This window comes from Tupaia chinensis, unplaced genomic scaffold (genome assembly GCF_000334495.1).
Source record: "Tupaia chinensis unplaced genomic scaffold, TupChi_1.0 Scaffold145208_1, whole genome shotgun sequence".
Taxonomy (NCBI): Eukaryota; Metazoa; Chordata; class Mammalia; order Scandentia; family Tupaiidae; genus Tupaia; species Tupaia belangeri.
In genome coordinates, this window is record NW_006205068.1 from 1646634 (window position 1) to 1661970 (window position 15337).

Genomic DNA, 15337 nt, shown 5'->3' on the forward strand with positions numbered 1-15337 from the left:
CCTTCATGATCTCAACACCATGATCTAGTCACTGCCCATCAAGAACAAATTCCAAAACATGAACATTAGACAGATGAACAGTTATCTAAACCATGACACTCCCTTCCTGGTTCCTTTCTCTGATTTTTTAAATCAGAACGCTACAAATTAGAGTCCACAGACCAAATCTAGCCCACTGCTGTTTCTGTAAATAAAGTTTTGTTGGAGCATAGCACTGCTCGTTCCCTGATGTCTGGCTGCTTTCATGCTACGATGCCAGAGATGAGTATTGACACAGAGGCTGTGGTCAACAAAGCCAGTGGGCCTCGTGCACATGCCCATTTCCTATAGAGAACTGCCATAAACAGAGTACTGACATTTACCAGTACAGATGTTTTTACCCTTTGGTAAAACTTTATCCTTACCCTTTACCTTTACCCTTAACCCTTGGCCCTTTACCCCTATGGTCTCCTCAGCCCTTTTCTTACCTTCAGAACTGCTCTAAGGTACATGCTATGCGACCACCCATGGAGTATACCAGGGCTGAGGCTAGGAAGCTCTTGGCAACTGCAGGTGACTTGGTCCTTTATCTCATTTCTTTGTAACCTCTTCTGAGGGCTGTTTCGATTTTCTATTCCTTTGTTGCAAGTCTCCCCAAAGCCTGTGCTTTGTGCAACAGCCATTCTCTCTGATAGTTGGGTGGGTTGTCGTCTCACCTGGACTGTGCTGGATAGTGCTTGGCGGAGGGTCTACCAGGGTGGCTCTGGCTTGGAGGGCTGCAAGAACCAGGCCTTTGTCTCCATCGCCCTGCATCCTCAGGAAGCCTGTTTGGCTTTCTCACAGGCTCCCTTGGGGCATGTTCTAAGGAGCCAGCCTAGCAGCGAGGTGGGAGGGCACTCCCCAGAGTGTGGGTTCTGGGGAGTGAGAGTTGATGCATCAGGGGCCCCAGGAAGCACTGTCTCTCATGGTCTCCTCAGAAGGGATTTTCATCTGCATATTTGGTGGAAGGGTTCAATGCTGTCGGGCAGGGCTTCTTCACAGTGAGAGTATCTCGTGAGAGCAGCCGATGCAGCCACAGGACCAGGAGTGGGTTTAGCCTGTGGAAACATTTCTCATGGTGTCCTGGGGTTGTCCTTGAATTGGGGCACTGGCATGAGATGCTCATTGCTTAGGCAGGGCAGCACACCACCCTGGTGAGTTGTCTTCAGGCTCTCTCTTCAATTGGAACGGAAAATGGGAAGAGGCGATGTGGGCTCAAATTCCCAGAATTGATTTGCCACAGGCTGCGCTGCTAGGGCACATGACATCACAGCCGGGTGCTGTTGGACTGCCCTGGCTGGGAGCTTCCTGGCTCTGAAACCCAGAGCTAGTGAACTAGATGGTCGTTTCACTCCCCTACCCCGCTCCAGCAGAGGAGCTTTCCCAGGAGCCTAAAGAATCGGCTGATGGCTGGTGGCCAGTGGCCATCCATGCATGCCCTGACCAACAGACCTGAGGCCTGAGTCTCAGCCCACCTATCGCTTACCTACTCTGCCATCTCAGCGAGGCTTCCCGGCCTCCTGGGCTTCATTTGTTCATCTCTATAGAGGGAGCAGGGTTCTGGCCCTTGCCTGTCCCCTGCCTGGGTCCTTGCAAAGTCACATCAGACAGAGTGAGTGATCAGAGGCCGATTCAGTGACCAGGAGGCTGCTGTGGCTCCTGCACTGTGTGGAGAGCCACGTCCCTGCTGAGAAGTCTTCAGGACTTTCTCTCTATTCTCTTCTCCTTATTGAGTCCCATTATGGCTCAGACACTGTGGGTTAGTGCTAAGGAAGGGACAGGCATTGTCCCAAAGTCCCCATGGGAGGACAGTAAAACTGTCTCCATCTTCATGGAGCTTCTAGCCCTATAGGGGAGATATTCAGTAACTTTGTACGTGATGCCAGTACTGTGTCTTCAGTACTCTGAGAAGGCACTCATGGCTCGGAGAGTATCAGACAGGCCTGTGGCTGTTGGGGGTGGGGAGGATGGGTCATGGGAGACTTGAAGGGAGGGCTGGAGTGGAAGTTTGGGGACAGTGACCAAAAGCTGAGCATGTTCCAGGGCAGAACCAGGTCACTGAAGGGCCCTGAGCCAAGGGGCTATAGCGTTTGAAATTTGTCTAGCGCTTTATGGAGATCCAGGTGTGTGTGAGCACAGCGAGCGAGTGGGGCAGATGTATCTCCCTGCGGGGTGGAGACTGCACGCTCCATCAGCCCTGTACTTCCAGTGCCCAGCAGCGTGTGTGAGGCACACAGAGCTCTTGCTGCATGGGAGGGAGATTGGCCTGGGCTTGTGGTCACAGCAGCATCCTGGGAGTTTAGGTGTTGCCACCAGATGGGATCCAGCCCCACCTTAGGGTGTAGTTCCATCTGGAGCACCAGACCTGGTACCACCTGCAGGCACAGACACAGATGTGACCTCCTTTCAGAAGGTCTTAGAGCAACACCCCACTCCTGCGCTCTCAACCGAGCAGTCCCGTTGGTGTTGGCACTGTGCTGCTTCTCCCATAAAGTTGGGTGCCACTCCATACACTTGCACTTCTGGAGGGTGGTTGGGGCCTGGTAGTGAGTACATGTTAGGTGGGTTGATGGACAGATGAAAGTCAGGAACCTGACCCAACTCTGTGGTGGTGAATAGGGTAGAGATTGAGTTCAGCCCAGGCTCCCACATGTGGTCTCCAGAGGGCTCTGCCTTCCCTGGGCATCTAGAAATAGTACCTGTGCAGAACCATACAGTCTGCAGGTACTGTAGTATCTGTTGTTCTGTCTGTCCCAGTATTCCTGAGAGATGAGTCGTCGTGTTGCCCAGATGTGGGAACTGAGGTCTGCCCATAGCCATGGTCGCCTGTGCAGTCAGCAGACTCGCCCTGGCCCTGGCCACAGGTACCCAGAGTGCTGTTCTCTCAGCTGCAGGTATAGGCTGGGCTGCAGCAGTCTGCGCTCCAACCGCGTTGGCCCTGCTCCCTGGGCTCTGGGGGCAAGCAGGACCTTGCCAGTGCTTGGTGCCAGTGCAGACAAGGTCAGAAGTGTGGTTCCAGCCTGGACACAGTGCTTTCCACAGACCAAACCTCTGTCCCCAGCTGGGCCAGCACTGTAGTCAGCTGCACCATTGGGCAGTGGGGAGCAACCCTACGTCCCCGTGCTTAGAGCCCAAGTTCAAGGGAGCAAGAATGTTTGTACCTTCACCTCCAAATCATGCAATAAGCCATCATCACCAGCCATAAGTAAAACACATGTGATTGCCCCAGGTGGGGACCACCTAGTGCCTTACCCACTCATTCAACACCCATAGATTTTGCAGGATTTTCATCTCTTTCCAATCCATGAGATTTTTCAGAATTTCCCAGTTTTGTTCCCTCGCTCTCTCTTTGTATTTCGATGTGGTTTGGTTAAGCCTTACAGAGTCTTGCTTTTGATCCTTATATCCTCTAAAACGTGAAAGTATTGTCTATACCATCCAGGGGAAAACATGATCCCAGAGTGCCAGGTCATTCATCAGGAACATTGGTCTCTAGCAGGACCTGCCAGGGGGTATTAGATATTTCCATGACAACATTCCACCCTGGGGAACTTGGCGTTCAGAGACCTGCTGGGTAGGAGGACAAAGAAGCCTGGTGAGGTGCAGAGCCTGAGTCAGACCATAGTGAGTGGCCTCCAGATGGTCACTGTGCTCCCCTTGGAACTCAACAGTGTTGAGCTTGTGGAACGAAGAGGAGGATGGGGCCAGGGCCCAGCAAGAAAATAGACCCCCAAGAGCTCATCCATTACTTGACTTGAGGGACAGGGGAGTCTGTCCTCTGAGTCAGGACAGGTGTGTGTGGACCACCACTCTGCATTATTCTCAGCCAGGAGTCAGCAAACTGCACCCCTCCCTCGGGCCACATCTGACCAGCTAGCCTGTTTTGGTACAGCCCATGAATTGTACCAAAGAATTGTTTTTATATTATTAAAGGGTTGTGGAAGAATAAAATAGATTATTTTGGGAAACGTGAAAATGCTACAGAATTCAGACTTATGTTTCCATGAATGCAGCCTCGTTGGCACACAGCCATGTTCATCCGTTCTTGTCATCTGCAGCTGCTTTCTCACCGCGCACACAGGATCGTGTGGTTAGGACTGAGGCAGGGCAACCCGCAGAGCCCAACATGTACAGAAGACACTGGCCCTGGCCTGCTCCCTGCCCCTTTGCCCGAGGCTGCAGGGAACAAGCCTCAGTCGGTGTCTGCTGTTGGAGGGCTCTCCCCGCGCAGGCATGGGTGGATGGATTTCACACTCTTGCTTATCTCTCCTAGACTGTTAAAATTGGATGAAATAACAATCCCTTTCAAGCCTGAAAGGCTGTGATCAACTAAAGTTACAGGATGTCTCTGCATCCTTTGGGGTTTTACAGAGTTCTCAGAGAACCTGTGAAGAGCCACACGGGTCCTCTCTGCTCAGCTCCTCACTCGGCGCTCTTCTCCACCCCAGGCCTGGCAGTGGGGCTCACACTTCCCTCTCTCCCCTGCTGGCCTGGGCAGGTGGATTTTTCTCTCCCTCCCCTCCCTCTTACCGAGGGGAAACACAGAAGGAAATGGGGTCGAGCCACATATGCAAACCAACCACCCTGCTCCCTGCAGTGGTCTCAGCAACTCTCTGCTGTGCCCAAGGTCTCTGGCATGGGGGATGCTTGTGTGACATGGTCATGTGACATGGAGGATGTTTTAGTGCCCAGGACTGGCCCCTGAAGAGTGAAATCTTTCCTTAACCCCCCACCCCTCCCTGCTGCATGGAGTTACATCTTAGGGCTCTGGTCTGGTACCGGCCAAGGACTGCAAACTTTGGCCTTAACGAAGCACCCCATAGTTAGCACAGTCTAGTCAAGGGCACACTGCCCCTCAGGGACTTAGTGGGACAATGGCCCATTGCAGCTTGAACTCCTGGGAGGCCCAAGGCTCCCTGTGCTCAGCCTACTTCATATAATTGAGTGTCTGCACCAGCCTCTTTCCTGAGAGAGTCTGATGATCTCAACAAGGGTCCCACCCTGTTCTCCCTTATAAGATAAGAAGAGTGCATGGGCAGTCACAAAGGCTGCAGGAAACCGTCAGAGGAGGAGGAGAACCACTGAACTGTCATGCTGGGGGAGACAAGCTTATCTGATTTGCTGGCTCAGTGTCCCTGGTTTATAGAGGCAGGCTGCGTCTGAGTCTGAGGAATGGGTCCCAGGTCTAGTAGATCACTGCTCATCAGCTCAGCACTATGGCCCAGGGTCTCTCAGGGTTCTTGGTGGGAGCCTCGTTCATGAGCCTACACACAAACGTGGTCACTATTGTCCTTGACCCCAAGACTTTTCCTGGAACTGCTGCTCATAGGGCCTTACTCACTCCTGGCTGCATCTCTCTGTGGAGCCCTGATGAATGACACTGGAGAGCCCAAAGAAGCTTTAAGGCCTTCTGTCCCTTGTCCTGCCAAGGCTCCTTACCTTGTCAGAGGTGTTGGGGCCCAGGATGCTATTGGCCAGAGAGTATGGCTTCCTACTGTGACTTCTTTGGGTCAACTTAGAGCACACCAGTGTTCACCCTGGCTGAGGATACAGGTCTCAGAGAGGAGGCAGCAAAGAGACCTGCCCTGACCTGCCCAGGGGGAAGAAGGGTCACAGGACATGCACTTACTTCCTTTCAGTAGACATTGCCAAATAGTTTTTCAAAGTGGTTGTTGCTTCAGGTTCTTACTGTCCCAGTTAGCAACCCCAGAGGAAAGAGAAAATTTTCTTTCCCACCTGCTAAATATCAAGTTGCAGAAAGAAACTATGATAGATTTAGCTGGGGTCACATAGCCACCTGTTAAGCTCTTCAGTTCCTATGGTCAGGCAGAAGGTTCAGTAGGTTTGGCCATGCACTCATTCATGTAGAAGGCTGAAGGAACTGTTTCTTCAAGAAAGGTGACTGCCAGACAGACTCAGACAAAATGGACACACTTAGAGTAGTCTTTATATGAAACTGGATAGTTGAGGAAGAGTTCTTCAGCCAGATAGCCCAGAAACAGAGGACCTGAGGAGAGGCACAAGCACGTGAAAGTGCATCCTGGGTTTGTATTGTAGGAACAAAGCTACACAAAATGATTGAATGTGTGTCCATAAAACAATGTGCAAACAATTGTTACTGCCAAACATTGGAAGCAGCCAAAATGTCCTTTAGTGTGTAAATGGATAAGCTATGGTATGTCCATACAATGGAATATTATTCAGCAGTTAAAAGCAATGAGCCATCTAGCCATACAAAGACACAAAGGAACCTTGAATTCATCTTGCTAAGTGAAAGGAGCCGATCTGAAAGGACTACCTACTGTATGAGTCCCACTAACATCCTGACATTCTAGAAAAGACATAACTGTGGAAACAGTGAAAAGATCATGGTTACCAGGAGTTCAGGGCTGGTGTACGAGCACCAGGGATATTTGAGGCCTGTGAATCTGTTCTGTGTGCCACTGTAATGGCAGATATATGACACTCATTGAACTTTCCAGCACATGGAGTGAACATTAATGTATGCAAATCTTAAGAAATCATTAGGAGGATGGGGGAGTAATCCCCTGATGGAAATCAAAATGTAACAAAACAGTGTAACTTCAAATATATAAAACATTCTCACTGAAGGGGGTGGAGGAAAGATAAAAACCAAGGACCTTTGCAAACAAGTGGAGTCTGGAAAACTAAGACAAAGGCACTGCATCTAAGTACTGACTCCAGTTAGTAGAGTTCCCAGGGAGATTGGGTCAGCAGTGCTGACACTGCCATCGGGGAGACTGGAAATGAGCAATTGGAAAGTGTGCGATGGATGAGGGGAGCCAGACTTCTCAGGTTGGGGGGGGGGGGGGGTAAAGAACAGCAAGGGACGGGGGCCACTGGAGAGCCCAAAGAAGCTTTAAGGCCTTCTGTCCCTTGTCCTGCCAAGGCTCCTTACCTTGTCAGAGGTGTTGGGGCCCAGGATGCTATTGGCCAGAGAGTATGGCTTCCTACTGTGACTTCTTTGGGTCAACTTAGAGCACACCAGTGTTCACCCTGGCTGAGGATACAGGTCTCAGAGAGGAGGCAGCAAAGAGACCTGCCCTGACCTGCCCAGGGGGAAGAAGGGTCACAGGACATGCACTTACTTCCTTTCAGTAGACATTGCCAAATAGTTTTTCAAAGTGGTTGTTGCTTCAGGTTCTTACTGTCCCAGTTAGCAACCCCAGAGGAAAGAGAAAATTTTCTTTCCCACCTGCTAAATATCAAGTTGCAGAAAGAAACTATGATAGATTTAGCTGGGGTCACATAGCCACCTGTTAAGCTCTTCAGTTCCTATGGTCAGGCAGAAGGTTCAGTAGGTTTGGCCATGCACTCATTCATGTAGAAGGCTGAAGGAACTGTTTCTTCAAGAAAGGTGACTGCCAGACAGACTCAGACAAAATGGACACACTTAGAGTAGTCTTTATATGAAACTGGATAGTTGAGGAAGAGTTCTTCAGCCAGATAGCCCAGAAACAGAGGACCTGAGGAGAGGCACAAGCACGTGAAAGTGCATCCTGGGTTTGTATTGTAGGAACAAAGCTACACAAAATGATTGAATGTGTGTCCATAAAACAATGTGCAAACAATTGTTACTGCCAAACATTGGAAGCAGCCAAAATGTCCTTTAGTGTGTAAATGGATAAGCTATGGTATGTCCATACAATGGAATATTATTCAGCAGTTAAAAGCAATGAGCCATCTAGCCATACAAAGACACAAAGGAACCTTGAATTCATCTTGCTAAGTGAAAGGAGCCGATCTGAAAGGACTACCTACTGTATGAGTCCCACTAACATCCTGACATTCTAGAAAAGACATAACTGTGGAAACAGTGAAAAGATCATGGTTACCAGGAGTTCAGGGCTGGTGTACGAGCACCAGGGATATTTGAGGCCTGTGAATCTGTTCTGTGTGCCACTGTAATGGCAGATATATGACACTCATTGAACTTTCCAGCACATGGAGTGAACATTAATGTATGCAAATCTTAAGAAATCATTAGGAGGATGGGGGAGTAATCCCCTGATGGAAATCAAAATGTAACAAAACAGTGTAACTTCAAATATATAAAACATTCTCACTGAAGGGGGTGGAGGAAAGATAAAAACCAAGGACCTTTGCAAACAAGTGGAGTCTGGAAAACTAAGACAAAGGCACTGCATCTAAGTACTGACTCCAGTTAGTAGAGTTCCCAGGGAGATTGGGTCAGCAGTGCTGACACTGCCATCGGGGAGACTGGAAATGAGCAATTGGAAAGTGTGCGATGGATGAGGGGAGCCAGACTTCTCAGGTTGGGGGGGGGGGAGGTTACAGATCAGCAAGGGAAGGAGGCTGGAAGATCCATGTGATCATGGATCAGAGTTGGAGATGATAATATGAACACATGCTTGGCTTGAGAGAGACACAGAGGCTATATTTCAGGGTCCAAAGTGTGCTGGTGGGCGTGCTGAGTTTCTCCCCATTTATTAACGTTTATGCCTAACAGTAACTCTCTAGGGTGAGTAAAAGTATGACCCCTTTATTGATGAGGGAACAGAGATACAGAGAACAGTCACAGAGATACCTATGTACACAGGTTCCTGTCCATCATGTATTTCCTTGCTCCATCATCAGAAGGGCTGAGAAGCAACAGCACCTTAGTAGTGATGAAAGCACCTCACACCACATCTTGGATCCTAAATACCATTCTCCAGTGCTCCTTGCCCCAGACCTAGAAACAGCTCCTTCTAGGTCTGGGACAAGAAATATACAGCATGAGCCTACAGTCTTCTAGTGCCAGAAAGCAAGGGAGTGCTTAAAACAAACAAAGCAAAGACCTCACATTGGTTGGCATTTGTCAAAATGACATGAGGGCCAATAGAAAGAGTTCCTAGTAGCCAAAGTTAGAATTATTTAAGCAACAAAATTAAGCAGCTTGCATTATAATCCTAAGTATAAAATAAGTATGCCTAAGTCAATGCTAATACAGATAAGTGAACAAATAAATAAATGGAAGGAAAGAGACAACTGGCCAGTTCAGAGAAATTCTAGATGATAAGTGTAGGTGCTCTGCCCTCGAGGAGGTGGACCATAGCCCCTGCCACTTACATGTGGGCTGCACGTGGTGACTTCTCTCCAAAGAGCATGGTGTGAAAAGGGAAGAAAGAAGTCACTTTACCGTAGAGAAACCCGACAAGCGCAACCTCAGCCAGATGATCAAGGTCACCCTACTAGTGATGAACCATGGCCTGTAGCCTGGATTTTTGATATGATGGGGTGAGAAGGGTACATTTTCTTTGTCTCCTGAAACCTGCATCCCAAGCCTACTCATGAGAAAACACCAAACAGTCTGTAAAATTCCTTATGCAGTCCTTCCCAAAGCTATCAACAATGAGGAAAGTCTGAGAAACTGTTCTAGCTAAGAAAGGCTGGAGGAGACATAACTAAATGTAATGTGAGGTCCTAGATGAGCTCCTGGAACTCCTTTTGCCATAAGGTAAAAGTTAAAGAAATATGAAGAAAGTGTGGACATTAGTTTGTACAGTATCAGCATTGGTTCATTGATTATGACAAACACACCACACTAACCTAAGACGTCCACGGTGGGGAAGCAACGTGAGGTCCATGGGGACTCTCTTTACTGTCTTCACAGTTCTTCCCTACATCTAAAGCCATCCTAAATAATAAAGCTGTCTTTTTTAAATATGTTTTGTGTAATCCCTGGGCCCTCCTCTTATAGACTTTTGGGATAGAGGACAGATGGGGGCCCTCTCAGGTCCACAGCCTGGGAGAGAAGAGCCCAGTCATTTGAATATTTGTCAGCAGAGTAGGAAGATGTGGCCCTCTTTAGAAGACGTGCATCACAGTTTGTATTTGAATCTGGTGTTTCCGAAGACTAAGAAAGGGATTTATGTGTGTCGAGTACCTGCAGTGTCCAAGCTGTGCTGGTGGGCGTGTTGGGTTCCTCTCCATTTATTAATGTTTATGCCTAACAGTAACTCTTTAGGGTGAGTAACAGTATGATCCCTTTATTGATAAGAGAACAGAACAGAGAGATGCAGTGACTAGCCTGAGCCACACAGCCTTTACAAGATTGGGCTGTGGCTCAGCCCAGCTATGCAGCTCCCCAGTGCTGGACTTCATCCCTCTCAGCAGAACGCACATCTGCTGTGGGAAGTTTCTTGGCTCAATTGCACTGTGTCCAGTGGTAAACACCTTGCTGGTCTGTGAGCAGCTTGCTTCTTCCATTGTGATTACAGGAGGTTTGGTCTAGCCCATGGTGACCCTGGTGCCGCATGTGTTTTCTGCAGGGTGACTATGACCAGAGCCGAACCAAAGTGCTACACATGAGCCTAAACCCCACCAGCGTGGCCAAGCAGCGCCTGCGTGAGGACCGGGACCGGCTGCAGGAGGAGTGCGCGCGCTTGCAGGAACTTGTGCGCGCCCTGGAGAGAGGAGGCCCTGTGCCCGCTGAGCTCGAGGCAGCTGCCTGTCTGCCGTCATCTAAGGAAGTGGCAGGTAGGCCCTCTGCCCTGTCCCCTGACACTCAGTGGCAGGTCTGTCTGCAAGGACTGCCCGTCTGTTGTCCTCATGTGCAGGCTGCACAGTGGCAGCACCTGAGTGGGTCCATTCTCCCTGGCAGCAGCTGGCTGCGTGGATGGCTGGGACAGAACATCCAGGCCCCACAACCCACAGAGATGCCATTTTCCCATGGGGCTGTGCAAACAGGTTTAGTCTTCTGAGGCTGCTAGCGGCAGGAAATAACTCAGGCAGCTGTGGAGAAACAAGTGGCTGAAACCTCCTCAGACCCCCTAAACAAATTAATACCATTTATCAGTTTATATGTGCCCATTAATCATGAGTAAATCCAATACTCCATGAAAACAGGAGCCATCTTTCACTGGACTAAGTACACTTCACAGAGCCCAGAGAGCCCTTTGCAGCAAAGACCTGCCACGTCTCAGGAAAGAGCAAGGCCATGCCGAGAAGGCAGCCCTTCTCGCCCACATTCTCCAGGTCTGTAAATCAGGGTAACAACCTTTGGAACATGCACTTGTCACCTCCAATGTGTGTTCACTCCAAGCCTCAGAGAGCTTTGCGGTCAACCTAGCAGTGTCCACTCTGCAGCTGCAGAGAGAACTGTAGGAGCCCAGAAGCACTGTGTGAAGACAGGGCCCATGGGGGAACCCATGAAGCCCCTGTCTGCTGTTGGGGGTTATTCAGCACTGCCCCATCCTTTGGGCCTTGGGATAGCCTGGAAGGGCCCTTCCCCACTCCCCACCATCCTTCTGCAGTAGCCCGGAGCATATTCCTGATGTCCCTTTAGCTTGTGCATCTGGTGACCACTCCCGTTCCTCACCCTTGGGGATATTTGCAGGAACAACTGCTTTGGGGTGCCGGCTGTAGACTGCAGTTTTCCTGACATTTGCAGCTTGTTTTTGTCCCTGAGTTGCTTTTCATCGTAGAAGCTCTTTCCATCCCATTTCCTCTCCATGGATGTGTCATCTCAGCCTGTGAAGTAGCACAGTGTTTTCCTGCGAGAATCTTCCAGCCCAGAAGGGTGTGGAGTGGTTGCCCTGGTCTCCTGTGGTGGGACTGGGAATGTGTCAGCATCTCAGGTGGAGCCCTGCTTTCCTTCTCCTGAACACTGAAGACCGTGTCTCAGCCCTCGGGGATTGTGGTTCACAGCCCTGTAAGACCGCATGGTAGAGAGCAGTCCACACCCACTGCCAGGCACACAGGAGGCCTCAGGGTACAGTGAGGTGTGAGCTTGGGGGCCATGAGATCAGCTGGGCCTGGTTCAAGGAGCCAGCTGCACCCTCACTTCTACTGCAGCCCCAAAGCCTCCCCATCTCACCTATCAACGGGGGCCATAGTAGTATAGGAGGTAATGCTCCAAGCTGCTCACATGGAGCCTGGTCCACAGTAGGCACTCAGTGACAGGTCTTGTTGGTATTTTTATTGTCCTTAGTCTTGTTCCTGGGCTCCTGTTACTTGTTAGCATATAGTGGTCTGTAGGACCCCCATAGGCTTATGTATCCTCTTCTGGCATTTCTCTGGTCCATCAGTGTCCTTTATGAACCTGGGGTTCATTCACCATCATGGGGGTCTACCTATGACTTGGACAGTATGGAATCTCATGGGACTCTGCATCTCTCAGCATTTTCTAGGACTGCATCTGCTCACATGTTTGCTGTCCTGTTATCTCATATTCAGCTTGAGAGCAGTGAACTTACACACACACCTTCCACACCTCACTCGGCCTCCCCATCTTAACATTTCAGAATTAATTTTTTGGATCTCTCTGTGGGAACTTACACTGACCCTTATTAAATCCTGTCCCATTTTCTGTAGATAGAGCATTGAGACACATTAAGAAATGTGACAGAACCAGGCCTGGAACAGAGCACTCTGGTTTCCTAGACCGGTCTCTCTTCCCTGGGTGGAGCAGAGACAGTAACGCAGCATGAGGCCCCACCAGAGCATAGTACCCCAACATCCCCACCCTCCCAGGAGCTGCTTTGCTCCCCTCACCGTCCTGGTGGTCCTTACTCGTCGAGAGTCCCTCCGTCTCGCTCTCTTCAGTTCTCATTAGCATCAGCTGCCCAAGACCATTGGGCAGCTGCCAAGTGGAGAGTGAATACTGGAACACTGGACATTAGCACAGATAGGCCTTCCCAGAGCATCCATTCCTGGGCAGCAGATAGATCCCCCTTTGCCAAGCTGACAGGCTGTCCTGCTGTCCCATGAGTTGGTACAGGGCTCTCAGGGCAGGCTCAGTAACACCATATGCCACACACAGGTTTTGTGGCCGGCTAGCCAAGTGTTCTGCCCTCCTCAGTGGGAACCCAGGCAGGAAACAAAGTCAAGAGAATGAGAGGTGCCTCTCTGCAAGGTCACTTGCAATCCGGTGGCTGTCCCAGCTCTTCCACAACCACCAGGGCCTGTCCTGTCTTCCCTGTGGTTGTAAAGGCCTGAATCCTTCTTTCCTCTCATCCCCCTTTCCTGCCATGTTCCCTCTCGTCTGTGCTGTGCTTATGTCCTGGCAAATTCGAGAGCTGAGAACGCAAACCTGGAGCATTTTTAGGTAGATCTTTGCAGAAGGATTCTGGGAAGCATTCCCATACAGTCATCTGATTATTTAGTCATATCTTTGTTTATTCATTTATCCAATAAAACTTGTCAAGCTCCTACCAGCCAGACTCTGTTCTCTGTCCTGGGCACACAGGCATCTGAGATCTAGCTTTGGTCTGTTCTCTGGTCTCTGGGAGCTGAAATTCCAGGATCCATCTCAGGTATTCAAGGCCTTCCCCATCACTCTGAGAGGGATATTGAGAGGCTTCTCCAAAATGGGAATACATCATGTTTGTCTGAGAGACAGGGGAGGTGAGTGTGAGCAGAGGCTAAGCCTGGACAGGGCAGCACTGTGGCAAAACTTGGATGGAAGTGAGGATAGAAAGGAGGTAGACAGGAGACCAAGCATCTAGGCCCCAGTGGCCGATCGAACTTATGTACCTGCTGTACTTCCTCCCCTGAAGCCCCTTGAATCACAGTAAGGTGTCACATTTTGGTGTTAGTTTTCTTAAGGTTTAAACCCACAGAGAAAGAGAATACGAGACCAAACTTTTGAAATCTGCAAAGTAGGTTGGATGAATGGTTAATGACTAAGCAGACTAAGGAAGATGGAATTCTGAGCTGGCAGTGAATAGAGCCAAGAAGCAGCCTGGTTTATGCCATGATACTCCAAAACAGCCCAGGAACTGGCAGTGAGGGACACTGCAGGAGGCAGGCAACTGGCTAAAATAAGGAGGATTAAGGATGTTTAATTGAGAGTTGAATTAAGAGACAGAGCCCTAGACCTTCCATCCAACTGTATGCAGTGGGTAGTTGCCGCTCCCTGAGGAAAGATTAAAAAATTAAAAAATAAAAGGCCAATGGTCCATTGTCCTGGAGCTGGAATCCCAGTCTCCATCTCAGACTTGTCTGTGATAACAAGGCCTGGGCGCTGAGGCACTTTGAACCACTGTTCTGGGAAGGGAATGCAGACGGTCTCAGGACAGGTTCAAGCAGGCAAGAGACTGGACAACCACAGAGGTATGAGGCAGACAGACCCTAAGCTGCCCCAGGCCTCTCTCTCAGTCACCCTCTAACTCTGGCCACAGATGTGACCCTACAGATGGGAGATGGGAAGACTCATCCCGAGAGAGTGTGACCAACCCAGGAAGGTGCTGACATTGACATTCTGCAGCTAAATAGCTCAGCCAAGTCTCTGCATGGCAAAACCTACAGTCTGACAAGCTTTATTCTCTTGTTCAGAGATTCCTATGTGCTTTGTAACACCCACTCCTAATTATGAATAGATAACCAAGGGTTATCAGACATCTGAGAGAAAAAAGCCTCCAATGTGGAAAATATAGAGCAAGGGAACAAGTAGAAAAATGGAACTTGGAGGGAGCAGTTCATCAGAGCAGAGAAAAGGCTTCCAAAATGTGTATCACGGATATCCTCAGAGAGAGAAGAAAGCACTTTAAACAACACAACAAGAACAAGATTCCTTAAAAATGTTTTCAAAGAGAAAAACATGAACTCTGAGAAGTTAAAAATATCAAGTATTAGGTGAAAGTCTAAAGATTTATGTGATAAAAATTGAGAAAGTTTATCTGAAAGTAGAATAAAAAGACAACAAGATGGGAAACAGGAGAAAAAAGGCAAGAAAATTGGAGAAACAGTCAGAGCTGAGTAATAGGATCTCCACATGGAGAGAACAGGGAAAACAAGAGATCATAAATGAAATATTTTAAGAACATTTCCCAGAATAGAAAGAGCGGACTTTCTGCATTGTGGAAGATACTCTGAAGATTCTTTCCATGGATGAAAATAGCCCCACACAGTTAAACTCTGTGCGCAGGGAGCCAGATCCCACATGACTGACCCCGGTCTGTTTGTTTGTTTTTAATTAATTAGAAGATACGGGGGTGGGGGGTCCATGAGAAGGAACCCCTCCAGGGTAGATAGCCATGCCACAATCCTTTCTCCTCTATCCTCTCAAGATTTTAGGCATGTATACATGCTCAGTATATTTTTCAGGTTCCTGGGTCTGGGACTCAAACAGTGCAGTCCGCCATGTGGGATCTAGCCATCTAACCATCACGCCATTGGCTGACCCTGACTGCACTTTGAACCTCAGTTTCTTGAAAAACACTCTGGATGCTTACTTGTGCCCAAAATTCTGATTGGATGGAGAAGTGGAGGAAAAGAATTACAGCGTAACTATGCCCCATTGAGGGGTACTTTCTCTACACACACACACACACACACACACACACACACACAC

At 49.2% G+C, this 15337-nt stretch overlaps 1 protein-coding gene across 8 annotated transcripts in view; it reads left to right on the forward strand.

Moving 5' to 3' along the window:
• The window catches only part of MAD1L1 (mitotic arrest deficient 1 like 1), a 598556-nt gene that overhangs the window by 416309 nt on the left and 166910 nt on the right, over positions 1–15337 (forward strand). For all 8 annotated transcript variants that reach the window (XM_006167865.3, XM_006167866.3, XM_006167868.3 and 5 more), the window contains one exon: positions 10314–10521. In XM_006167865.3, the coding sequence (XP_006167927.1) occupies positions 10314–10521 (208 nt within the window). The remainder of the gene's footprint in view (positions 1–10313; positions 10522–15337) is intronic.